The sequence below is a fragment of the Meles meles genome, chromosome 4, assembly GCF_922984935.1.
Source record: "Meles meles chromosome 4, mMelMel3.1 paternal haplotype, whole genome shotgun sequence".
NCBI lineage: Eukaryota > Metazoa > Chordata > Mammalia > Carnivora > Mustelidae > Meles > Meles meles.
The window spans coordinates 42,869,664-42,897,241 of record NC_060069.1 but is presented as its reverse complement, the minus strand read 5'-3'; the positions used below and the strand labels follow the sequence as shown (position 1 = coordinate 42,897,241).

The window sequence follows — 27,578 nt, the reverse complement described above, 5'->3', positions numbered from 1 at the left end:
GCCATATGTGTCAGTATGAAACCATCCCTAAGAAAAGCAAGGTACAGAGGTGCCTGGCTGGCTCAGTCAGTTAAGTATCTGCCTTCAGCTCGGGTGATGATCCCGAGGTCCTGGGATCGAGCCCTACATCGGGCTCCTTGCTTAGCGGAGAGTTTGCCTCTCCCTCCACTGCTCCCCTTGCTTGGAGTCTCTCTCTCTCATATATAAAAAAAAAAAAGTTCAAAGCCATAAGAAAAAAGAAAGAAAAGCAAGGTACAGAACTGTGCGTATAATTGTAAGCATTTGTTTAAAAAATAAAGTGTGTGTGTGTGTGTGTGTGTGTGTGTACATGTGCCTTTGTAGGTGCATGGACTATCTCTGAAGAAGTACACAAGAAATTGAGAGAAATCCTTGTCTCTGAGGAGGGGAACTGGTGGCTAGACGACGGGGTTGGATAATGTAATACACAGTAATGCTTGTTGGGAGACAGTTCTTCCTTGGTCCCTTACTGTTTTTTTTCCCCAAAATTTGTATAGCAAACAGTCTTGGAAGATATAGTGTCTTCCTTGTGAACAAAAGTCAGTTTATTTACCATCCAATATAATAAACATAAGGTCTCCTTGCTGCAGAGTCAGGCTGACTTACTGCCCACTGAAAGATCTGGGTTCCCTGTACACGGTTCCTCACCCGTATGACAGCCTCCTGCAGGTGCAGGCATCTCTGGTCCTCTTTGCGTTGCCCTGTGTGATGGGAACTATGGCTGTGGCTGCTGAAGTCTCTTGTCTCTGTCTCAGGAGTCTCATGCCTTCTGCCAGCATCCATGAAACTGGGCTAATAACTTGTTAGCTTGCAAGCAGGGTAACATCTCAGGCCGTTCATTGTTGACAAAATGCCTACTGGGTAATAATAGTAATAATTTCTTTTTTTAATTTTTAAATTTTTTATTAACGTATAATGTATTATTAGCCCCAGGGGTACAGGTCTGTGAAGTGCCAGGTTTACACTTCACAGCACTCACCATAGCACATATCTTCCCCAGTGTCCATAACCCAACCACCCTCTTCCTACCCCACTCCTGGCAACCCTCAGTTTGTTTTGTGAGATTAAGAGTCTCTTATGGTTTGTCTCCCTCCTGATCCCATCTTGTTTCATTTAACAGTAATAATTTCTTAAAAGAAGTGGAAGTCTTAGAGCTTTTTAGGTCCCATTGTTCTGACCTGAAAATGTCAGGTTAAGAAGATAAGACAGATCTAGAAAATGAGCCTAAATCAAAGGAACTTGCCTATGGAGGAGTTGACTTCCTGAACCAATATTTGTTGAGCATTAACCATATTGAAATACACTTCAAAAATATATGGGTTTAGGGGCGCCTGGGTGGGTCAGTGGGTTAATAAAGCCTCTGCCTTCAGCTCTTCTTCTTTCCTCATTGTAAATCTGTAAAACATATTCTTATCCCCATTTACAGCTGAGGAAACTCAGGACCAGATGTTTTATCTACCCAAGGTCACACTGGAGTTCCTACCTGTATCATTCTGGTTGTAAGCCATGTTCTTTCCATTATAATAAACAACTTTCTAGCTTTCTTGAGATGTTAGAGGTGACTTTCTACTTTTCCACGTAGAAATTTTTTCTTTTCTTTTTTCTTTTTTTTTTAGAGGGAGAGAGACCTCTCTCTTGTGCACATGTGCACACAAGGCGAGTGTGGCTGGGGAGAGGGGGAAGGTGAGGGCAGAGAGAATCTCAGGTAGACTCCCTGCTAAGCATGGAGCGCAGCTCTTAATTTCAGCTCAGGTCATGATCTCACAACCCTGAGATCATGACCTGCGTTGAAATTAAGAGTCAGATGTTTAACCAAGTGAGCCACCCAGGTTCCCCTCTTCCTGATAGTAGGTAACTTAAGTGGATCTAGTTTGTGATTTCAACTAGTCCATTGCTGGTGTAACTTCCATGAGAGTTTTCTGTGCTATCTTCAAAATTCATGACAATTTTATATTCTACTCTGTATCTGTTGCTTCCAGAGGTCAGTAAATAATACCCCGAGTTCAGGGCCAGTTGAGAAAGGACACAGGAATCAGACAGGACATAATTAAATTGGCAGGTTTTTTGTTGTTGCTGTTAATTGTGATACAATATACATATAAAATTTACCATCTGTTTTTTTTAGGTGTGATGTTTGGTGTCACTAAGTACATTCACATTGTTGTCCAGCTATCACTACTATTCTTTTTTTTTTTTTTAAGATTTTATTTATTTATTTGAGAGAGAGAGAGTGAGAGAGAACATGAGCAGGAGGGGTGGAGGGAGAGGGATAAGTAGACTCTGTGCTGAGCAGGGAACCTGATGTAGGGCTCGATCCCACGATGCTGAGATCATGACCTGAGCGGAAGGCAGATGCTTAACACAACCGAGCCAACCAGGTGCCCCTGTCGCTACAATTAGAATTTTTCATCATCCCAAACTAAAACTCTGTACTCATCAAATAATAATTCCCCATGCCTCACCCCGACCTTCAGCCTCTTGGAACTGCTATTCTATCTTCTGTCTCTGATTTTGACTACTCTAGGTACCTCATATAAGTGAAATCATGCAATATTTGTCATTTTGTGTTTGGCTTATTTCACTTAGCATAATGTCCTCAAGTTTTGTCCATGTTGCAGCATGTGTCACAATATCCTCCCTTTTTAAGACTGAATAATATTTGATTGCATGTGTTTGCTATGTTTTGTTTATCCATTCATCTGTTGGTGTACGTTTGGGTTTGTTTCCATGTTCTGGCTGTTGTGAATAATGCCACAGTGAACATTGGTATAACAAGTATCTGTTCGAGTCCCTGCTTTCATTCTTTTGGTATATACCCAGAAGTGGAATTGCTGGGTCAAAGAACAATTCGACATTTAACTTTTTGAGGACCCACCTTTGCTGTTCTCCACAGCAGCTGTACCATTTTATATTCCCACCATCAGTGCAGAAAGGTGCCAGTTTCTCCACATCCTTGCCAACCCTTGTTATTTTCTGTCTTTTGTTTGGTTTTCATAATAGACATTCTAATGGATGTTAAATAGTTTTAGTACTGGAAAAGCTCACTGAAGGAGGCAGCAGCAGTTAATGGGGTAAGGTAGGTTTGCTGTTTCCACCCTGAAATTAGGCATGCTTATTTACCTAGTCACAGGTGTTTGGAATACTCAGGTCTTTTCTCTGTCAGAGCAGATAAGAATGTCTTCTTTGGGTAGGAAGCATAGCCAAGGGAAAGTGCTCAGAAAGGGTGAACCCTTCATGCCCAGCTGTGGAAGGTGTCAGGGTAAGAATGGGGAGGGGAGGACAGGAGCTCTCTGGAGAAGTTCTTCACGTGGAAATGTGTCAGGAGGGAGCAAGATTTTTTGTTTTTGTTTTTTTGTTTTTGTTGTGTTGTTTTAACATTTATGAGAGTTTTGATATTAAAAATGTTTTTATTTCTTACAGTCAACTGAATTTGCTTTAGAATGCAGTCTGGTTTTACCTCGTTCTTCCAGCTACCCTGCCCAGTTTTGGGTATGTGTAAGTTCATTTGGGAAGTAAGTACATCTAGGAAGGAAACAGTTTTACATCCCAGAAGAGCAATGGTTGTATGGCCACACTAGAAAGTTTTAAAAAATTTAATCTGTACCTAATAATAGATAGAAATAGTTCTGTGCCTGAAAAGGTGAATTTTGCCACCTATTCAAGATAATTGAACATTTAAAAACTGTTTGGTTGTAAAAATAATACGATTTTAAGTTGGAAAATGTGAAACAGTAAAGGGGCAAAGTAAAACCATCCATAATTCTTCCCATTTAGTGGGATAGTAACCATCGTTACTATTTTGTGTAGTTTTATTCTGTGCATATTTTTATAGGCTATATAAAATTTGATAGTCTGAGTTTTTAATGATCTTTGTTGTTAGAAACTCAAGAACATTTTACTTGGTGAATACTATTCTGTGATACTTCCTTTTTTGTTTTTTTTAAATAAAGTATTAAATTCCAGTGGTTTAACATACAGTGTAATCTGTTATACTACTACTACTTCTTTTTTTTTTTTTTTAAGATTATTTATTTATTTATTTGACATAGAGAAAGAGATCACAAGTAGGAAGAGAGGCAGGCACAGTGCCAGGGGGAGGCAGGCTTCCCGCTGAGCAGAGAGCCAGATGCAGAGTTTGATCCCAGGACCCAGGGATCATGACCTGAGCCAAAGGCAGAGGCTTAACCAACTGAGCCACCTAGGCACCCCAATCTGTGATACTTCTTAATCATTCTCTTGATGCCTACATTGAACTTATTTGTTTTCTTCCTCTCCATTTCCTTTTTTCTTTCTTTGTTTATTATTATTATTTTAATCATTATAAATAGTGCTACAGTGAACACAGTTGCATATTATTTTTGTCTCATTTCTAATCATTTCCTTAGACTAGATACCTGGAAGTAAAGTTCTTGGGCCCAAGAGCGTTAACATTTTTTTTTTAAAGATTTATTTATTTATTTATTTGACAGAGATCACAAGTAGGCAGAGAGGGGGGAAGCAGGCTCCCTGAGCAGAGAGCCCAATGCGGGGCTCGATCCCAGGACCCTGGGATCATGACCTGAGCCAAAGGCAGAGGCTTTACCCCATGACACCCAGATGCCCTGAGCGTTAACATTTTAAAAAAATTTTAATTCCAGAATAATTAACATACAGTGTTATATGAGTTTCAAGTGTACAGTATAGTGATTCAATAATTCTGTACATTAGTGCAAAGAGCATTAACATTTTTCAGGTTTTGGCAGGAAGGGAGTACCTTTCACTTGACTTCATACTTTTGAGTATAGACTAAAACACAGTTGGAATTAGAATTTTATCTGAGGGCACCTGGGTGGCTCAGTGGGTTAAGCCACTGCCTTCGGCTCGGGTCATGATCCCGGGGTCCTGGGATCGAGTCCCACATCGGGCTCTCTGCTCAGCAGGGAGCCTGCTTCCCTCTCTCTCTCTGCCTGCCTCTCTATCTACTTGTGATCTCTGTCAAATAAATTTAAAAAATAATAATAAAATTTAAAAAAATAAAAAAATTGAATTTTATCTGAGATTGATTAGAGTATTCATCCATTCTGATGGAGGCATAATACTCCCATTGTATATATGCACCACATCTTCTTTATCCATTTGTCTGTTGAAGGGCATTTTGGCTCTTTCCACAGTTTGCTGACTGTGGCCATTGCTGCTATGAGCATTGGGGTATGGATGGCCCTTCTTTTCACTGCATCTGTATTTTGGGGGTAAATACCCAGTAGGCAATTGCAGGGTCATAAGGAAGCTCTATTTTTAATTTCTTAAGGAATCTCCACATTGTTTTCCAAAGTGGTTGTACCAACTTGCATTCCCACCAACAGTGGAAGAGGTTTCCTCTTTTTCCAAATCCTCTCCAACACTTGTTTCCTGCCATTCTGATATGTGAATTTATTTTATTTTTATGTTTTATTTTTTTGCCAGTGACTCAGAATTATTTTGTGGTTTTATAGAAACATTCTCCTTCCATCTTCCCATTGCTTAAATCATTCAGCAGCGATTTCTTAAACACCTGTTATATCCCAGCCTGTACACTAGGTGCTGCAAGGAACACTAAGATGAATAAGAAGCAGTCACTGCTCTGCAGAATATCTTTTTACAGCAGAAGGAGGTACATGTGTTGCAGTCACTCCCATCTGTTGTTAGTTGCTTTTTCCTTAGCTAAGCCGGCTGCTGTCTCCCTTCATCATGCTATTTATGCTATTAAGGGAGTGAACCAAAACTAAACTAATTTTGGAGGACAGTTTTTGATCTGTGGCTTGACTGACTACAGCCTGCTTAAATTCCTGACTGCAGTTAAATGTGGTAAGGAGTCTAAGACTAATTCCTCTACCTGGATTCTGGAAGCCACCTCTCTCCCATTTTCCTTTCTCCTGTCTTGAGTCTTTCTTTCTATCTCCTTCACTTTGGGTACTTAGAACTACCCTGTCTGAAGGTCCTTTTAACCAGTCCTGTTTCTCCCAGCTTCTCTTAATACTGCCAGCTGGCTGTGCCTTCATCATTCCATTGATCTGTTGTGTCTTGGTTGTTAAATCTAATAGAAACTTCTTAGTCTTCATCTTATTTCTCCCCCCAGTAGCTTTAAACATGCTTGACCACAAACTTATTTGAAATATTCCTTGTTTTCTTCCTGCTACTGAGCTACTTCTTGCTCTTCTCTGTACACCCCTAGCTTCTAAAACTTTCCTTAGCATTCTTTCTTAGACTCTGTTCCATCTCTTGTCATTTTATAATCCTTCTTGGGTGATTTTATTTGCTCTCATGGCTTTAAAACCATTTACATGCTTATATGCTGATAATCTTTTTTTAAAAGATTTTATTTATTTATTTGACAGAGATCACAAATAGGCAGAGAGGCAGGCAGAGAGAGAGAGGTGGTAGCAGACTCCCTGTCGAGCGGAAAGCCCGATGTGAGACTCAATCCCAGGACCCTGAGATCATGATCTGAGCTGAAAGGCAGAGGCTTAATCCATTCAGCAACCCAGGAGCCCTGATTACTACCAAATCTATATGTCCAAAGCAAATCATGCTACCTTATTGGATATCTCCCTGGGTAAGTCCCACAGATCCCTGAAATTCAACATGGGAAATTGTAACAAACCCGAAACTTCCCAGTAAAGGTATTCGTATCTGCACAGTTGTTCCAGCTGGAAATCAGGGGGTGGCCCTGCCCCTTCTGTCTCACCTTTACTCTCACTGTCGATCTCTTTTTCACTTCACATCTGATCAGTCCCATGCAGTCATTTCAGCCTCAGTCACTATCGACTCCTATGTCTTTGTTTAGTGAATCCTATGTCTTTAGTGAAATAACCTTTCCCATTTGTGTGACAGCTAAAAACAAAGTCCCCAATGTGTCTGTCCATCAATAGGAGCCCTTGTCTTGTCTTTTTCTTCAAGGAGATGTATTTCTCTTATATTAGACTATCATTTGGGGATGGAAAGAATTTGCCTTTTTTATTTTCCCATCTCTTTTTTAAAAAGATTTTATTCATTTGTTTGAAAGAGAGAATGAGAGAAAGCACGAAAGTGGGAGGGTCAGAGGATGAAGCAGACTCCCCGCTGAACAGGGAGTAGGGAATCCATGCAGGATTTGACCCTGGGACTCCAGGATCATGACCTTAGCCAAAGGCAGTCATCCAACCAACTGAGCCACCCAGGCGCCCCCCCCCCCCATCCCTTTCAGTGATTTCATAGTGCTTTACATTTAGAAGGTACTGAGTTATTATGCTGAAGTGAAATGAAAGGATTTGAGACTGTTAAAAAAGTAGTTTTAAAGTTAACTTTAAAAGCTTCTACATATCTTCCTTCAGTCTGATCAAGAAGGGGTAAGAAATAAGTACGTTATAGTAATGGAGACTTGGGAATTGAAATAATCGTTATTAACATATTTTGGAGAAGATGAGGCTCACATTAACTATAATAATGCCACTTGGCGTAGTTCAGTTAATCTGTTGTTTTTTACAGACCATCAGCCTCTAGTACTAATCCCAATTGAAGGTTAACAAGTTTAGAAGATTGGAATATACCCAATTTGTTGAGCAGTGTAGTTGCTGAAGGCCTGAAAAAGAAATTAACTTTTTCATAGCTTATTTTTTAGTGTATTAGTCTTTTGGACCATCATTTCTACTTCATAGAACACAAAATAGCAGTATGATATGATCAGACTCGTGTGTTCCCAATTGAACAACTAGATTTTATTCATATTAACAGGTACATTAAAAATCTTTAAAATGTCACACATCTTATTGTATTTTTTATTTTATTATTTTTAAAAAGATTTTATTTATTGGGGCACCTGGGTGGCTCAGTGGGTTGGGGCCTCTGCCTTCGGCTCAGGTCATGGTCCCGGGGTCCTGGGATCGAGCCCCGCATCGGACTCTCTGCTCAGCAGGGAGCCTGCTTCCTCCTCTTTCTCTGCCTGCCTCTCTGCCTATTTGTGATCTCTCTCTCTCTCTCACTGTCAAATAAATAAATAAAATCTTTAAAAAAAAAAGATTTTATTTATTTATTTGACAGAAACACAGAGAGATAGGGAACACAAGCAGAGGAAGTGGGAAAGGGTGAAGCAGTCTCCCCACCAAGCAGGGAGCCCAATGTGGAGCTCCATCCTAGGACCCTGGGATCATGACCTGAGCCAAAGGCAGACGCTTAATGACTGAGCCACCCAGGCACTGATATTTTATTTTTTAAAATTTTTTTTTTATTTTAGAGAGAGTGTGCATGAGCAGGGGGAGGGAGAGGAGGAGGGAAAGAATCTCAAGCAGACTCCATGCTGAGCACGGAGCCCAACTTGGGGCTTGATCTCACAATACTACTGATCATGACCTGAGGTGAAACCAAGAATTGGACGCTTAACTAACTGACTGGGCCACCCAGGGGCCCCTTTTTTATATTTTTATTTAAATTTTGCTTAGTTAACATACAGTGCAGTATTGGTTTCTGGAGTAGAATTCAGTGATTCATCACTTATGTACAACACCCAGTGCTCATTACAGCCCATCTAGCCCATCACTCATCTAGCCCATCCCCCACCCACCTCCCTCCATCAGCCCTCAGTTCTCATTTGAGAGTCTCTTAATGGTTTGTTTCACTTTCCCTTTTTTCCCCCTTTCCATCTGTTCATCTGTTTTCCTTTTTAAATTCCACAAATGAGTGAGACATTTGCTATTTGTCTTCTCTGACTTACTTCACTTAGCATAATATGCTCTAGCTCTGTCTACATTGTTGCAAATGGCAAGATTTCATTCTTTTTGATGGCCAAGTAATATTCCATTGTGTATATATTACCAATCTTCATCCATTCATCAGTCGATGGACATTTGGGCTCTCTCCATAGTTTGGCTATTATTGATAGTACTGCTGTAAACATAAAGGGGCTTGTTCCCCTTTGCTGTATTTTTGTATCCTTTGGGTAAATACCTAGTAGTGCAATTGCTGGATCATAGGGTAGTTCTATTTTCTTTACTTTTTGAGGAGCCTCCATACTGATGGCACCAGATTGCATTCCCACCAACAGTGCAAGCGGGTTCCCCTTTCTCCATATCCTCGCCAGCACCTGTTTTTTCTTGTGTTGTTCATTTTAGCCATTCTGACAGGTGTGAGGTGATATCTCACCATGGTTTTGATTTGTATTTCCCTGATAATAAGTGATGATGAGCATCTTTTCATGTGCGTAAGACATCTGTTTGTCTTTGGAAAAGTATCTATTCATGTTTTCTGCCCATTTCTTAACTGGATCATTTATGAGTTTGATAAATTCTTTCTGGATTTTGAATACTAACACTGTATCACATATGTCATTTACAAATACCTACTCCCATTCTGTAGGTTGCACTTTTTTAGTTTTGTTGATTGTTTCCTTCATTGTGCAGAATCTTTTTATCTCAAGTCCCAATAGTTCATTTTTGCTTTTGTTTCCCCTCTGGCAATGTGTCTAATAGGTTGCTACGGCCAGTGTCAAAGAGGTTGCTGGCTGTGTTCTTTTCTAGGATTTTGATGGTTTCCTGTCTCACATTTAGGTCTTTCATCCATTTTGATTTTCTTTTTGTGTATGGTTTAAGAAAGTAGTCCAGTTTCATTCTTCTGCATGTCACTGTCCAGTTTTCCTAACAATATTTATTGAAGAGACTGTCTTTTTTCCATTGGATATTTTTTCCTGCTTTGTCAAAGATTAGTTGACCATGTAGTTTGGGTCCATTTCTGGGTTCTCTATTCTGTTCCATTGATCTTTGAGTCTGTTTTTGCGCCTGTACCATACTGTCTTAATGACTATAGCTTTGTAATACAGCTTGAAATCTGGAATCATGATGCCTCCAGTTTTGTTTCGTTTTTCAAAGTTGCTTTGACTATTTTGGGTCTTTTATGGTTCCATACAAATTTTAGGATTGTTTGTTCTACTTTTGTGAAAAATGCTGATGGCATCTTGATAGAGATTACATTAAATATGTAGCTTGCTTTGGGTAGTATAGACATTTTAACAATGTTCTTCCAATCCATGAACATGGAATGCTTTTCCACTTCTTTATTTCCTCTTCAATTTCTTTCATAAGTGTTCCGTAGTTTTCAGAGAACAGATCTTTTACTTCTTTAGTTATGTTTGTTCCTAGGTATCTTACTGTTTTTGGTGCAATTGCAAATGGGATTGATTCCTCAATTTCTTTTTCTGCTGCTTCTTTATTGAATTTTGCACATTGATTTTATATCCTGCAACTTTGCTGAATTCATGTATTAGTTCTAGCAATTTTTTGGTGGAGTCTTCTGGGTTTTCTACAGAGAGTATCATGTCATCTGCAAATAGTGAAAGTTTGACTTCTTCCCTGCTGATTTGGATTCTTTTTTTTTTTTTTTTTTTTTGGATGCCTTTTATATCTTTTTGTTACCTGATGGCTGAGGCTAAGGCTACCAGTACTGTTCAATAGTAATATTGAGAGTGTACACCCTTACCTTGTTCCTGACCACAGAGGAAAAGCTCTCAGTTTTTCCCCGGGGATGGTGTTAGCTTTGGGTCTTTTGTATATGGCCTTTTTTGATGTTGAGATGTGTTCCCTCTGTCTCTACTTTGTTGAGGGTTTTTATCAAAGATGGATACTATGTTTTGTCAAATGCTTTTTCTTTATCTATTGTCAGGATCATATGGTTCTTATCCTTTCTTTTATTAATGTGGCGTATCACATTGATTGATTTGCAAATATTGAACCACCCCTACAGTCCCAGAATAAGTCCCACTTGATTGTGCTGAATAATTCTTTAACATACTGTTGAATTTGATTTGCTAGTATTTTATCGAGAATTTTTGCATCCATCATCAGGCCTATACTTTCCTTTCTAGTGGGGTCTTTGATTTTGTAATCAAGGTAATGCTGACTTTGTAGAATGAGTTTGAAAGTTTTCCTTCCATTTCTATTTTTTGGAGCAGTTTGAGAAGAATAAGTATTAACTCTTCTTTAAATGTCTATTAGAATTCCTAATGGGGGGGTGGTGCCTGGGTGGCTCAGATGGTTAAACATCTGCCTTTGACTCATGTCATGATCTTAGGGTCTTGGGATCGAGCCCAGCATTGGGCTCCCTGCTCAGCAGGGAGTCTGCTTCTCCTGCTCCCTCTGCTGATCCTCCTGCTTGTGCTCTTGCTCTCTGGCAAATTAAAAAAAAAAAAAAGATTCCCCTGGGAAGCCATATGGCCCAGGACTTTTGTTTGTTGGGAGATTTTTGATAACTGATTCAGTTTCTTTGCTGATTATGTTCAAATTTTTCTATTCCTGTTTCAGTTTTGGTAAGTAGTCCATTTTTTCTAGATAGCCCAGTTTATTGTCATATAGTGCTGTTTGTTTTGTTTTAAGATTTTATTTATTTATTTGACAGAGATCACAAGTAGGCAGAGAGGCAGGCAGAGAGAGAGGGGGAGAAGTAGACTCCCCGCTGAGCAGAGAGCCCAATGCGGGGCTTGATACCAGGACCCTGAGATCATGACCTGAGCTGAAGGCAGAGGCTTTAAACCACTGAGCCACCCAGGCGCCCGTCATATAGTGTTTTGTAGTATTCTCTTATCATTGTATTTCTGTGGTGTTGCTGGTGATTTCTCTCTTCTTTCCTTTGTGATTTTATCTGTTTCTCTTTTCTGTTTGATAAGTCTGGCTAGGGGTTTATCAATTTTATTAATTCTGTTTTTGTTGTTGTTTTGTTTCTTTATCATTTATCTTGCTCTAATCTGTATTTCCCTTCTGTTGGCTTTAGGTTTTATTTGCTGTTCTCTTTCTAGCTCTGTTTAGGTGTAAGGTAAGGTGTATTTGAGACTTTTCTTGCTTCTTGAGGTAGGCCTGTATTGCAATATAATTCCTTCTTAAGACTGCTTTTGCTGCCTCCCAAGGTTTTGGACTGCTGTGTTTTCATTTTTGCTTCCCTGTATTTTTTAAAATTTCTTTGATTTACTGGTTAACCCAGTCTTTCTTTAATAGGATGTTCTCTTTTTTTTGTTTGTTTGTTTATTTTTTATTTGTCAGAGAGAGATAGAGCACAAGTGGGGGAGTGTCAGGCAAAGGGAGAAGCAGGCTCCCTGCTGCGCAAGGATCCTGATGTAGTACTCAGTCCCACCACCCAGGGATCATGACCCGAGCTGAAGGCAGATGCTTAACCAACTGAGCCACCCAGGGATCCCTAGTAAGGTGTTCTTTAGTTTCCATGTATTTGAAGTCTTTCCAAATTTTTTCTTGTGGTTGATTTCAAATTTCATAGTGTTTTGGTCTGAAAATATGCATGGTATGATCTCGATCTTTTTGTACTTTGGAAGGCTGCTTTGTGACCCACTATGTGATCTCTTCTGGAGAATGTTCCATGTGCACTCGAAAAGAATATTATATATCCTGCTGCTTTAGGATGAAATGTTCTGAATATATCTGTTAAGTCCATCTAGCCCAGTATGTCATTCAACGTCATTGTTTCCTTGTTGATTTTCTGCTTAGATGATCTATCCATTGCTGGGGGGGGGAGGTGTTAAAGTCCCTTACATTATTGTATTGTTATCAAGTAGTTACTTTATTTAAAAAAAATTTTTTTTAAAGATTTTATTTATTTATTTGACAGAGAGAGAGATCACAAGTAGGCAGGCAGAGAGAAGAGGGAAGCAGGCTCCCCACTGAGCAGAGAGCTTGATGTGGGGCTCAGTCCCAGGACTCTGAAATCATGACCTGAGCTGAAGGCAGAGGCTTAACCCACTGAGCCACCCAGGCGCCCCACAATGAGTTTCTTCATTATTAATTTATATATTTGGGTGCTCCCAGGTTGGGGGCATAAATATTTCCAATTATTAGATCTTCTTGAATGATAGACCCCTTAATTATGATATAATGACCTTCCTCATCTCTTGTTACAGTCTCTTTTTTTATTTTTAATTTTTTAAAAATTTTTTAATTTTTTAAAAAGATTTTATTTATTTATTTGACAGAGACAGATCACAAGTAGGCAGAGAGGCAGGCAGAGAGAGAGGGGGAAGCAGGCTCCCCACTGAGCAGAGAGCCCGATGTGGGAATCGATCCCAGGACCCTGAGATCATGACCTGAGCCAAAAGCAGAGGCCTTAACCCACTGAGCCACCCAGGTGCCCCTACAGTCTCTTTTTTAAAATCTAGTTTGTCAGGTGCATGGGTGGCTCAGTTGTGGGGCATCTGTCTTCAGCTCAGGTCATGATCCCAGTATCCTAGGATTGAGCCCCATATTGGGCTCTCTGCTCAGTGGGGAAACTGCTTCTTCCTCTCCAGCTCCCCTGTGCTTGTGTTCCCTCTCTCACTGTCTCTCTCTGTTATAAATAAAATTTTTTAAAAAAGAAAGCTATAGAAAAAAAATAAAATTTAGTTTGTCTGATATTAAGTATGGCTACCCCAGCTTTCTTTTGATGCACATTAGCATGATAGATGGTTCTCCATCCCCTCACTTTCTTCCTTTTTTTTTTTTTTAAGATTTTATTTACTTATTTGATACAGAGAACAGAGAGAGAGCACATGACCAGGGTGAGGGTGGGGGCAAAAGGAAAGGGAGAAGCAGACTCCCCACTGAGCAGGGAGCCTGGAAGGAGCTTTGACCTGAGCCAAAGACAGACCTTTAACCTGAGCCCCTGGAGATGCCCTTCTACCTTTCAGTCTGAAGGTATCTTTAGGTTTAAAATGAGTCTCTTATAGGCAGCATATAAATGGATCTTTTTAAAAAATCCAATCTGATAACCCCTGTGTCTTTTGATTGGAGTAGTTAGTCCATTTACATTGAGAGTAATTATTGAAAGATACACATTTAGTGTCAGTGTATTACCTGTAGAGTTGGTGTTTCTGGTGATGTTCTCTGGTCATTTCTAGTTTTTATCGCTTTTGGTCCCTTTCCTCCCCATTCAGAGTCCCCCTTAATATTTCTTGAACGGCTAGTTTAGTGGTAAAGAGCTCCTTTAGTTTTTATCGGGAAAGTCCTTATCCCTGTCCCTTCTATTCTGAATGACAGCCCTGTTGGATAAAGAATTCTTGACTGCATGCTTTTCCCATTTAGCCTGTTGAATATTTCCTGCCACTACTTCTGGCCTTCACATTTCTGTGAAGATATGCTGCAAACCTTACCTGTCTTCCCTTTTAGGTTAAGGACTTTTTATCCCTTGCTGCTTTCAGGACTCTTTCCTTGTCTGTGTATTTTGTGAATTTGACTGTGATATGCCTTGGTGATGGTCAGCTTTTGTTGAATTTAATGGGCATTCTCTCTGTTTCTTGGGTTTTGATGTTTGTGTCCTTCCCCAGGTTAGAGAAATTTTCAACTATAATTTGTTGAAATACACCTTCCACCCCTTTTTTTCTCTCTTCATCTTCTGAAACTCCTGTGGTACCAATGTTTTTACATTTTCATAAGTCACCGAAATCCCTAAGTCTACTTCTGTGGTCCATTACCTTTCTTTCCCTCTTCTTGTCAGTGTCATTATTTTCCATAATTTTACCTTCTGTATCACTGATTTGCTCCTCTTCTTCGTCCATCCTCATTTTTGTAGCCTCCATGCATCTCGGTTACAGTATTTTGGCCTAACTAGATTTTAGTTCTTTTATTCTCTAGTGTCTTCTATGATTTTTTTCAAGCCCAGCTAGTATCTGTATAATTGTTTTAAATTCTAGTTCAGACATCTTACTTATATCTACATTGATTAAATCTCTGGTCATCAATTCTTCCTGTTCTTTCTTTTGAGGTTTATTCCTCTGTCTTTTCATTTTGGAGAGAGAAAAAAAGGAAAATAAAACAAAATTTAAATTTAAAAATTGAGGGAAAAGGAAAAAATACATAAAGAAGCTAGATCCTAGGTATGTTTTGGTCTACTTGTTAGGAAAAGCTCAATTGACAAAAGATAGGGGTGCCTGGGTTGCTCAGTCGGTTGAATGGCCAACTCTTTTTTTTTTTTTTTTAAAGATTTAATTGATTTATTTGACAGGTCACAAGTAGGCAGAGAGGCAGGCAGAGAGAGAGGGAAGCAGGCTCCCCATTGAGCAGAGAGCCCAACGCAGGGCTTGGTCCCAGGACCTTGAGATCATGACCTGAGCCGAAGGCAGGGGCTTAACCCACTGAGCCACCCAGGCGCCCCGAATGGCCAACTCTTGATTTCGGCTCAGGTCCTCTCAGGGTCCTGGGATGGAGCCCTGCATCGGGCTCTGTTCTCAGCATGGAGTCTGCTTGAGGATTCTCTCTTTCCCTCCCCCTCTGCCCCTTCCCTGCTCATGCTCTCTCTTTCTCTCTCAAATAAATACATCTTAATTTTTTTTTTTAATTCTATAAAGAATCACAAGTTGACATTTTCTCATTTGCGAGATGTTGTAGAAACGACACATAAATTTCCAGGTGCAGTTCAGCTTCGTTCACAGGACATAGAGTTCGCTACAGGAATATTTCTCTAGTGAAATGTCACAATTTCATTATTCTTGTACTTTGATACCATTCCTTGGAGTTACTCCACGAAGAGTGGCAGTTCACTGGGGAACTGTGTAAAATATGGAATGCTTCACGAATTTGCATGTCATCCTTAGTATATATGCTGCAGAAGCGAGCACAAATAAATACATCTTTTAAAAAAAGAAATATGGTAGATGGGGTGCCTGGGTGGCTCAGTGGGTTAAAGCCTTTGCCTTCCGCTGAGGTCATGATCCCAGGATCCTGGGATTGCGCCTCGCATCTGGGCTCTCTGCTCAGCGGGGAGCCTGCTTCCTCCTCTCTCTCTGCCTACTTGTGATCTCTGTCAAATAAATAAATAAATAAAATCTTTAAATAAAGAAAGATAGATGGTAGAAAGAAAGAAAAGTGGTAGAAAAAAGTAAAAATTAAGAAATATATATATAAAATAGTAAAATTAAAACATTAAAAATTGCTTTCTGTATCCAAAAAATAAAACAAAAACAAAGTAAAATAAGAAAACCCAAAGGATGTTGGATCCTGTTTTCATTAGCAGTGAAGCTTTGCAGCACTCTGTGATCAGTAGACCTGGTATGTGAGGGGGTTTGTGCTGGTGTTCTGGTGGAGGGGCCTGCTGCTCTGATTCTCAGGTGGAGTTGCCCTAGTGGGTGTGCTCCTGCAGAGAAGAGTGGGGCTTGATGTAGTGGCTCGGTTTTCCACTTGGTGGTGCTGTTCAGCTCCCTGAGGTGGATCAAGCTGGCTTTGACCTGTTCTCTCCAGAGCGGGAAATGTGTGCCACCCCTCTTCAGTAAGCCTTCACAGATGCCCAAATATTGACCGGGTCTATGTTACTGGTCTCTGTCGCATTCCTGCCTTCACCCTGCCTGTGCCCTAGCTGTCCTGCCAAACGGTGAGCACTCCTGTGTTTTATCTCAAGTGTAGGTATGTTTCAAAATTCCACACTTCAGAGACCCCTGGGGCACAGACCCACACTGATCCTCTGGGGGAGGGTCGCCCTGCCTTGTGGCCAGTGGCAGCTTGTCGCAGGAGACAGCTGCACTCTCAGAAGTTTGGAGTTTGTGGTAGATCACAACACAGCTCATGCCAGGGTTTGAAGCCCTCACTTGGAGTTTTTGTTCCTGTACTGGGGAGTGGGACAGTTTGATGGCACCTGCAAGGCCCTTTGCCCACAGAGAGGCCATGTCACCTCTACCAAATGCACTCCAAGCAGGGGTACCACTTCTCCCTGTGTGACCCTGAGGATCCTCAGGCTGCCTGCTGCAGGGGCTCAGCTCTGCTCTTCTATTGGAGAACCGCTTAGCTCCCCAGGTGCAAACCTGGCAAGGTCTCAGACTTCGGAAATCTGCACTTCACTGTGTAGAAAACTGGCAGTATTGTAACCCTCTCCTTTGTCCCCATCCATGATTTTGGGGAGTAGTTTTCTTGTGCAGCTCCCTGCATATGTTTTCACTCTTTTTTTTCTTTATTCGTTCTTTTCTTGGGCTTTCTTCTCTTCCTCCTTTCTGGATGCTCCCTCCACTGTTAGGGCGCCCTCCTTTGGGCAGTGCCCATTTTTCTCCCACTTTTCTTTCCTCCCACTGACGGCAGCTCCTACATTCCACTTGTCGTTTTTCTGGTTTATAGATGTGATAGATAGATAGCTTTGTTCTATAAGACTTCCAGTCGATTTCTTGGGTATTCATAGTGATTTTATATTTATCCAGCTGTGTTCAAGGGAGGGGTTAAGTTTAGGGTCGCCCTACTCCACAGCCGTCTTACCTCTCCAAAATTCACACATTTTTAAATGGGAGCAGAGCATGACGGTTAGAGGTACTACATGATGAGTCTGTTACAAGGAGAGAAAAGGAGAAAGGGAAAAGTGAACAAAAGTTGTCACTCACAAAGCTCTTTATACTGACCACCAGATGGCGCAGTTGTTCCATATCTGCTGCTTGCATGACTGGGAAGGATGAGAAGCAACAGTGCCATCCAGCTGTTTTGAAGCACAGGATGTTCTTAAGTTGACTCTTTATAGCCTCAGATGTCTATTTAATGAAGTGAGAGCAGGCCGGCATGTTATACTTAATTGCACATTTGAATATCATAACCATATCAATATTGCCCTTGTCACTTTTGTGGGAAAGTTAACTCTTTGGATACAAGCATGGACAAAATACTAACATTTAAAATTGAACATAAAACATTACTGTACTGAGAAGTACAAGGATATACAAGGATATATATTGATTTTATTTTGGGAATGATGCTACTGGAATTTTATCAGTAAAAATTCATTGATAGCTATTAAATGATTGATATAAATAACTTAAATGTGACCAAGATGAGGATTAGCTTTAGTAATACGAGAGACTGGACAAAAGTTAAGGAGATGAGGCATTATCTTCAGTTACTTGGAAATGAAATTTTTACTTGTTTTTTTCAGTTGTGAATATATACTGAGGTTTTCAGAAAGATTCTTTCCACAGTTCACATATGCATTTAAAGAATATAATTGTCTTAGAACCAGAGCAATTGAACTATAATTGAATTATAATGTTTTTATTCTGTGCTAATAGTCATAGTATAGTTATGAAGGCTTGGTGTAGAGAAAGTAGATTATAAGGGCTTAGAAAACCAAAAATGGTGAATTGTGGACTATTTTGATACTTTGAAGAAATATTTAATCTAGGTTATGTGGCACCTTGGGCTTTTTGTGGATGGATGCATCAGATATATAAATAAATAAGTAAATATTCAGGTTATGAAAATATAGGTTAGAATGAACAAGTAAGTTTTTTCCTAATTTATAATTGACATACAACATTCTATTAGTTTCTGGTACACAGCTTAATTTGGTACACATTGATTGGTATACATTGTGAAATGATGATCACAGTGTCTAGTAAACATCTCTCACCATATATATTACACTTTTTTTTTCTTGTGATGAGAGCCTTTAAGATCTCTCTTAGCAACTTTCAAATATGCAATATAGTATTTTTAATATACTCAATGTGCTAGATATTACATCTCCAAGACTTAATTATTTTATAACTGGAAGTTTGTATCTTTTGACCACTTTCATCCACGTTACTTATTACTCCACCCCTGGCAACCATCAGTCTATTCTCTGTATTTATGAGTTCTTTTTCAAAAATTATTTTTGGGGTGCCTGCTCGCTCAGGCAATGGAGAATGCCACTCTCGATCTCAGGGTTGTGAGTTCAAGCCTCACATTTTGTGTAGAGATAACTTAAAAATTAAAAAATTCTCTTGAAAGTTATTATTTTTTTTAGAGTCCACATATAAGTGAAGGAATAAGTTTTGAAGGCAAATACAGTTGAGGGAAGCTGAGCTTCCCTAAAGAAGAAACAGAGGAAGAACTCTGGGAAGTTATTTTTGGGCAAAATCCATGAACATTGGGATTCCTGTGACCCCAAAGTGTTGTTTAAGACTGAAGCTTGGGAAAGATATGGGAGCCAGACAAGAAAAATATCTTCATGCTTTTTTAAGTACCAGTGGAACTGAAAGAAAAGCTTTACTGTGACCTGGGCTGCAACTGGAGGATCTCTAGCAAAAACCCAAGGGCCTGGGTTTCCAGAGAATCCTTTCTTCTAGATATGGGCTCTAGAAAGTATTGAAATGAGAATTCAGCTGATACTATCAGTTGTTTTTTTTTTTTTTAAGATTTTATTTATTTGACAGAGAGAGAGAGATCACAAGTAGGCAGAGAGGCAGGCAGAGAGAGAGGAGGAAGCAGGCTCCCTGCGGAGCAGAGAGCCTGATGCGGGGCTCAATCCCAGGACCCTGAGATCATGACCTGAGCCGAAGGCAGCGGCTTAATCCACTGAGCCACCCAGGCGCCCCGATACTATCAGTTTTAACATGACATAACATATAACAGAACTTTGGGTTGGCATTTTAGAAGTGGACAGCCTTTGTCTTCTTGAGATTTAGTGACCTAATGAAACTCGAAGGACTTGATGAGTTTCACTCAATAGACAGTATTGCTTGCTAGCCTTAGAATGAAAGAAAAATATAGGAAAAAAAAATAGTCATGGGCTCAATTCTTTATTTGTAGATTTGATCTTTATTTTCAAACCCTTTGAAGAAGTGAGATTAGAAAGACACTCGACATTGAGTTTATTCTTGAGGCATCCCCCTACTCACTCCCCAGTAATAGCACTAGAATGTTATAATCAGTTTGGTCATTTCATTTTCTTGAGAGAGTCTTTATCTTCAGCCCTTTTTATTTGTTGTTGGGATCAATTTAAATCGTTTTGAACTTTGTTCTGTTAGTTGTGTCAGCTAGCTCTTCCTTAGTTTTTGCCTTTAACACATCCACGTTTTAAAGGTTGCCAGTTGCCTCACTCTTCCAGTTCCTGTTAATGCTGGTTAGGTGAAATTTTACCATGTATCTCTGTGACTTAGGGATAGTAAAGTAAATTAATGATGAATATCAATTGCATTTTATAGTGTTAAAACTTTAGGTGAGTTTTAAAGGGATTACAATGTAGGCCATGATATAAAAAATTAATGTATCAACAAGATATGTCAATGTAGGTCTCCTTTACTTTTCATAAGTATAAGGGACCTTAAAATGTTAGAAAAGAAGTATCAAGGAGATACTGCATTTTTAAGAACCACTATAGCAGAATATAAGTGTAATAAGTGAAAAAGTGGGGCAGGAAGTAAACAAACTCAGTTGTAATAAGGACTTTATTAAAATCTTTCCATTGGCAAAACTTACAGAGAATAGTTTGCCTCATACCTGTCTGAAGTGGAGTGGGAGTGAGGTGTCACAGTCTGATCAAAAACAGGACCTTCGTTTTGGAAGCCCAAGGAATCAGAGACAACAGATTGGCCTCTTATGTGTCCTACCAGAGTGAGGAGCCACTATTCAATTTAGAGACCTTTTCTTGGCTTTCTAAAACCATAAAACCATTTTATTTCTTTAGTAGTGAATTGTTGTAAAATATTTTTATTTATAATTATATTTATAGTATATTTGCTTTATATTTATATAATGATTTCATATTTGAAATATTATATAATAACCTATGGGGGATTATATTTGTTTTGAAGAAATCTGGTAAAATAAAGACATATGGATATCAAATTTGGTAGATTAAATACCTCTTTGTTAATCTGTAAATCTTCTGAAGAAAGTTTGAGGCATTCATAAAACACATATATATCTACAGCTGTTTTTAAAGCTGTTCAGTTAACTTCCTGATATTTCTAATTTTTATTGACCGGTGCATTCTGATCTTTTGAAACAGTGATCACATGGAAAATGTATATGGCTACTTAATGAAGTACACCAACCTTGTCACTGGGTGGCAGTACAGGTAAGTGATTATTCTGTGTCACATTCCTCTCCCAAGAGACCAGAATTGGGGCTGATAATTTTATATTCTGATATTACTTCTGTACAGACATGGATGGGAAACCTTTTAGAGAAGGATTTACAGTTATTTAAAGTCTGATAAGTTCTCCGTTGTAGAGGCTGAGAGGAGTTGACATCTGTCCAGATGGCACCCTCCAAATGCCTCAGAAGTTAATATTTTCTTTAATCGAAGAATAATTGACATGCAGTATTGTATTAGTTTCGGGTATACAACATAGTGACTTAATATTTATGTATATCACTTCCGTAAGTCTAGTTGCCATCTGTCACCATACCAAATTACTTTAGTATTATTGATTATATTCCCTATGCCAGACATTGTCCTTTTGTCTTATTTTATAACTGGAAGATTGTACCTCCTAATCCTCTTTACCTATATTGTTTATCCTCCCATCCCTCCTCTCCTCTGACAACCACCAGTTTGTTCTCTATATCAATAAATCTTTGTTTTGTTTGTTTGTTTTGTTTTTTAGATTCCACACATAAATGAAGTCATTCATTATTTGTTTTTCTGTCTGACTTATTTCAGCTAACATAATAGCCTCTAAGTTCATCCAGAAAGTCATCAATGGCAAGATTTCTTTTTTATAGTATACCATTTTTGTGTGTGTGTGTGTGTGTGTGTGTGTGTGTGTGTATTTACACCACATCCTCTTTCTCCATTCATCTGTCAAAGACATTTAACTACCTCTGAAACTGATAATACAGTATATGTTGATTAAATAGGCTTTAGATAAATATTTTAAAAATTTGGGAAAAAATGACATTTAGGTTACTTCCATATCTTGGCTATCATAAATGCTGTAATGACCATAGAGTGATGTGTCTTTCCAATTTAGTGTTTTCATTTTTTTTTCAGATAAATACCTAGAAGTGGAATTGTTGGATCATATGGTAGTTCTTTTTTTTTTTTTCCTTCTAATTTTATTTAATTTTAATTTTTTTTTTTTCTCTTACCCACCCCCATACCTACCTCCCCTCTGGTAACTATCAAGTTTGTTCTCTGTAGTTAAGAGTCAGTCTCTCTCTCTCTCTCTCTTTTTGTTTTGTTTTGTTTGAATGAAACCATATGGTATTTGTCTTTCTCTGACTGACTTATTTCATTTAGCATTATACTCTCTAGTTCCATCCATGTTGTTGCTAATGGCAAGATTTCATTCTTATTGATGACCGTAATATTCCTGTGTGTGTGTGTGTGTGTGTGTGTGTGTGTGTGTATACCACATCTTCTTTTTTTTTTTTTTTTCTTTTAAAGATTTTATTTATTTGACAGATGGAGACCACAAGCAGGCAGAGAGGCAGACAGAGAGAGAGGGGGAAGCAGGCTCCCCGCTGAGCAGAGAGCCCGATGCGGGGCTCGATCCCAGGACCCCGAGATCATGACCCGAGCAGAAGGCAGAGGCTTTAACCCACTGAGCCACCCTGGCGCCCCCACATCTTCTTTATCCATTCATCTGTTGATGGACACTTGGGCTGCTGCCATAATTTGGCTATTGTAAATAATGCTACAGTAAACATAGGGGTGCATGTATCCCTTTGCATTGTTGTTTTTGTATTTTGGGGGTAAAAGTCCAGTGGTGCAGTTACTGGATCACAGGGTAGTTCTATTTTTAATTTTCTGAGGAAACTCCATACTGTTTCCCACAGTGGCTGTACCAGTTCGCATTCCAACCGACAGTGCAAGAGCATGCCTTTTGCTCCACATCCTCGCTAACAATTTTTCTATCAGTTCTTTTTTTTTTTTTTTTAAGATTTTTATTTATTTATTTATTTGACAGAGAGAGAGATCACAAGTAGGCAGAGAGGCAGGCAGAGAGAGAGGAGGAAGCAGGCTCCCCGCAGAGCAGAGAGCCCGATGCGGGGCTCGATCCCAGGACCCCGAGATCATGACCCGAGCCGAAGGCAGCGGCTTAATCCACTGAGCCACCCAGGCGCCCCTCTATCAGTTCTTTATATATTTTGGATACCAACCCTTTATTGGATATGTCATTTGTAAATATCTTCTAGCATTCAGTAGGTTGCTTTTAGTTTTGTTGAGTGTTTCCTTGGCTCTGTAGAAGGTTTTCATTTTGATGTAGTCCCAATGGTTTGTTTTTGCTTTTATTTCCTTTGCCTCAGGAGACATCTAGAAAAATGTTGCTATGGCCGATGCCAGAGAAGTTTTGTTCTCTCTTGTAGGATTTCTGTGGTTTCAAGTCTCACATTTAAGTCTTTAATCCATTTTGAATTTATTTTTGTAGGTAGTATAAGAAAGTGGTCCAGTTTCATTCTTTTGCATATAGCTGTCCAGTCTTCCCAACACCATTGGTTGAAGAGACTTTTCCCCATTGTATGTATATTCTTTCCTCCTTCATTAAAGATTAATTGACCATATAATTGTGGGTTGATTTCTGGGTTTTCTGTTCTGTTCCGTTGATCTTGTGGGTGTGTTTTTGTGCCAGCACCATACTGTTGTGGTTACTGTAGTTTTGTAATATAACTTGAAGTCTGGAGTTGTGATACCTTCAGTTTTGTTTTCCTATTTTGAATTTTTTAATTTTTTTATTTTTTTTTAGATTTTACTTATTTATTTGACAGATAGAGATCACAAGTAGGGAGAGAGGCAGGCAGAGAGAGAGAGGAGGAAGCAGGCTCCCTGCCAAGCAGAGAGCCCGATGCGGGGCTCGATCCCAGGACCCTGGGATCATGACCTGAGCAAAAGGCAGAGGCTTTAACCCACTGAGCCACCCAGGCGCCCCCCTATTTTGAATTTTTAAGTAACCTCCATACTTGTTTTCACTGTGGCTGTAAAAACAGTTTGCATCCCCCCAATAGTGCACAAGTGTTCCCTTTTCTCCACATATTTGCCAACATGTGTTATTTCTTGTAATTTTGATTCTAGCGATTCTGACAGCTGTGAGGTGTTATTTCATTGTGGTTTTGATGTGCATTTCCCTAATGATCTTTTCGTGTGCCTGTTGGCCATCTATATGTCTTTAAAAAAAAAAAAAAGATTTATTTATTTGAGAACTAGCGAGAGAGGAAGAGAGAGAGAGCGCACAAGCAGTAGCGAGGGGCAGAGCGAGAGGGAGAAGCAGACAGGAGCCCAATGCAGGACTCCATCCCAGAATCCTGGGATCATCACCTGAGCTGAAGGCAGATGGCTTAAGCAACTGAGCCACCCAGTCGCCCTCTGTATGTCTTTTTAATTTATTATTTATTATTATTATTTTATTATTATTTATTTTTAGATTTTATTTATTTATTTATTTATTTGACAGGGAGAGAGACAGCAAGAGAGGGAATACAAGCAGGAGGAGTGGGAGAAGGAGAAAGAAGCAGCCTCCTGCTGAGCAGGGAGTCCGATGTGGGGCTCCATCCCAGGACCCTGGCTGGGATCATGACCTGAGCTGAAGGCAGACGCTTAACCTTGACTGTGCTACCCAGGCGCCCCATATGTCTTTTTTAGAGAAATTTCTATTCAGGTTGTCTGCTCACATTTTAAGTGGATTGGTTGTTTTGTTTTGTTTATATTGGATTTTATGAATTCTTTATATATTTTAGATGTTCCCCTTATTGGATATATCATTTGCAAATATCTCCTCCCATTTAGTAGGTTGCTCTTTCATTTTGTTGATGGCTTCTTTTGCTATGCAAAAGCTTTTTTGTTTGTTCTAGTCCCAGTTGTTTATTTTTGCTTTTGTTCTCCTTGCCTGAGGAGACATCCAAAATAATGTTGCTAAGATCAGTGTCAGAGAGCTTACTGCTTATGTTTTTTTCTAGGAGTTTTATGGTTATGGGTCTTAGAGTTAAGCATTTAATCCATTTTGAGGGTTTTTTTTTTGTATATGGTGAAGAACGTGATCTAGTTTTTTTTTTTTTTGAAGATTTTATTTATTTATTTGACAGACAGAGATCACAAGTAGGCAGAGAGGCAGGCAGAGAGAGAGGAGGAAGCGGGCTCTCCGCGGAGCAGAGAGCCCTATGTGGGGCTCGATCCCAGAACCCTAGGATCATGACCCGAGCCGAAAGCAGAGGCTTTAACCCACTGAGCCACCCAGGCACCCCATGATCTGGTTTCATTCTTTTGTGTGTAACTGTCCAGTTTCCCCAACATTTTATCAAAGTGTCGACAATAGACAAAAGTTACTAATATATTAGGTTTATAGGTACTTGTTCACCTGCCTTGGGCTTTTAAAAATACTTGTAGTGATTAAGCTTCTAGGATGGTTTGGAGTCAGCAAACAAATTTGTGTTTAGGGGCCTATTTTGTGCAGGATTCTCAAACTTCTCTGGGATCTTGAACCAGTCCAAGGTCACACAAGCAGGCAGTAAGGAGCAAAGCCAGGGTAGAATTGGTAGTTGTGGAGCAGGGGGGTTAAACTTTCATTTTCTTTTATTGTGGCAAAATATACACAAATTTACCATTTTAACCATGTATAAGTGTTCAGTTTAGTGACATTAAATGCATACATTGCTGTGCAGCCATCAACACTCTCTCTCCACGGTACTTTTCACATCTTGTCAAGTGAAACTTTTCCATTAAATAATAACTCCCATTTCTCCTTCTCCAAAGCCCTTGGCAGCCAGTATTCTGCTTTCTGTATCTATGCTTTGCCTACTCTTGGTACCTCCTGTAAGTGAGATTATACAGTATTTGTTCTTTTGTGTTTGGCTTATTTTACTGAGCATCCTATCTTTAAGGTTCATCCATGTTGTAGCGTGTGTCAGAGTTTCCTTTCTTTTTCAGGCTGACTAATACCCTTTTTTGTTTGTTTGTTTAAGATTTTGGTATTCTATTGCATGTGTGTACCACATTTTCTTTATCTGTTCATCTGTCAGTGGTGCTTGAGTTGCTTCCACCTTTTAGCTGCTAATAATTCTGCTGTGAATATTGCGGTACAAATATTTGTTCAAGTCTCAGCTTTCATGTCTTTTGTGTATATACCCAGAAGAGGAATTACTGGATCATATGGTAATTCTGTGTTTAATTTTTGCGGGAATTCCATATCATTTTCCATAGTGGCTACATAATTTTACATTCTTATCAGCAGTTCACAAGGGTTCTGATTTTTTCCATATCCTTTCCAACAGTTGTTATTTTCTGTTACTTTTTTTTTTTAGTAATAACCTTCCTAATAGGTGTGAAGTGGTATCTCACTGTTGGTTTTAAATTTTTTTAAAATGCTAATACTGGAACTTGAACCTAAACAGTTTTGACTCCGAAGTCTCTGGTTTTACATTATTATCATGCTGCTTCTAGTTCACATGTCATTTGGATGCTTCTGCTTTTGGCCACAATAAAATAATGGGAGCTGAATTTGCTTTCCAACCCTAAATAACTTGAAAATGAGACATAATTTATAAAAGAATGATTTTTAGACTTTAAAAGAATAGGAGAAGCACTGATGAAAAGGTGATTGTTTAACAGAGAGGGCAGTTTGGGCTGTGTTTAGTTGGAAGTGACATTAGGTAATCCAAATAAGAATGATATGTGGGAAGTTAGAGATCATATGGCATGAAGACTTAGAAGGGAATATGAAGATTTAGAAGGGAATCATCCCTATTGAAGTTAAAAGGGCAGTTCTCCAGGGATCCCATCTTTTATATTTAAAAAAAAAAAAAAAGCCAAGTTAAGGGAGTCTTTTCATGTTGTATTTTTCACTTAAGGTTTTTGAAATTTTTTGAAGGCTTATATATTCAAACATCATACAGAATATTTTAAAAATATTTTATTTATTTTAAAGAAACAGTGAGCAGGGGGAAGGGCAGAGGGAGAGGGAGAAAGAATCTCAAACAGACTCCCCACTGAGCACAGAGCCCATCATACGGCTTGATCTCATGACCCTGAGATCATGACCTGAGCTGAAACCAAGAGTCGGACACTTAACTGACTGAATCACCTAGGAGACCCCAGAAAGTTATTTTTTTAAAAATGGAAAAAAAAGATTTTATTCATTTATTTGACACAGAGACAGCTAGAGAGAGAATACAAGCTGGATGAGTAGAGAGGGGAGCAGGCTCCCCACTGAGCAGGGAGCCCAATGTGGGGCTCAATCCTAGGACCCTGGGGTCATGACCTGAGCCGAAGGCAGATCCTTAACAACTGAGCAAGCCAGGTACCCTCAGAATACTAATTTTTTAAATTGTAATTTCACTTTGATTTTGACACTATTTTTTGTTCTCTTTCTTGAAAGATAGGTTAGCTTTCCCCCCAATATTCAACAACTGTTATTTATATCATATTGAATAATACTGAGAAACTGTCAAAAGGGGAACAGAGTAAGAAAGCTCCAAAAATATACAAACATGGGTACCTGGGTGGCTCAGTTGGTTAAGCGACTGCCTGTGGCTCAGGTCCTGATGCTGGAATCTTGGGCATCGAGTCCCGCATTGGGCTACCTGCTCAGTGGGATGTCTGCTTCTCCCTCTGACCCTCTCCCCTTTCATGTTCTCTCTCTCACTCTCTCTCTCAAATAATAAATAAAGTCTTAAAAAAAATACGCAAACATACAAATTTAGTATAATTTCAAGATGGCATTTCAGGAGAGCAGCAACTTGAGACCATGGGAAGAAGTGGCAGGTGTTTATTATTGCATGAGGGAGCCCACCAAAAAGATACATTGGCCATTGGTTGTCTGGAGTTAGCAGATCCAAACAAACATTCTAGGATAGGTTGTAATATGTAAGAGACCAGTTTTCAGCAGCACTAGAAAGTGCTTGTAAACTCATCCCTGTTTGCTACTGAGAGAGCACAGAATT

At 39.3% G+C, this 27,578-nt stretch overlaps 1 protein-coding gene across 2 annotated transcripts in view; it reads left to right on the top strand.

Annotated features, from left to right (window-relative positions):
* OSBPL11 (oxysterol binding protein like 11) overlaps positions 1 to 27,578 on the top strand; it is a 100,387-nt gene that overhangs the window by 14,870 nt on the left and 57,939 nt on the right. The window contains exon 3 of one of the 2 annotated variants that reach the window (XM_046003451.1): positions 20,710 to 20,778. The exons of the other annotated variant lie outside the window; for it this stretch is intronic. Within the exon in view, the coding sequence (XP_045859407.1) occupies positions 20,710 to 20,778 (69 nt within the window). The remainder of the gene's footprint in view (positions 1 to 20,709; positions 20,779 to 27,578) is intronic. 2 annotated transcript variants of the gene reach the window in all.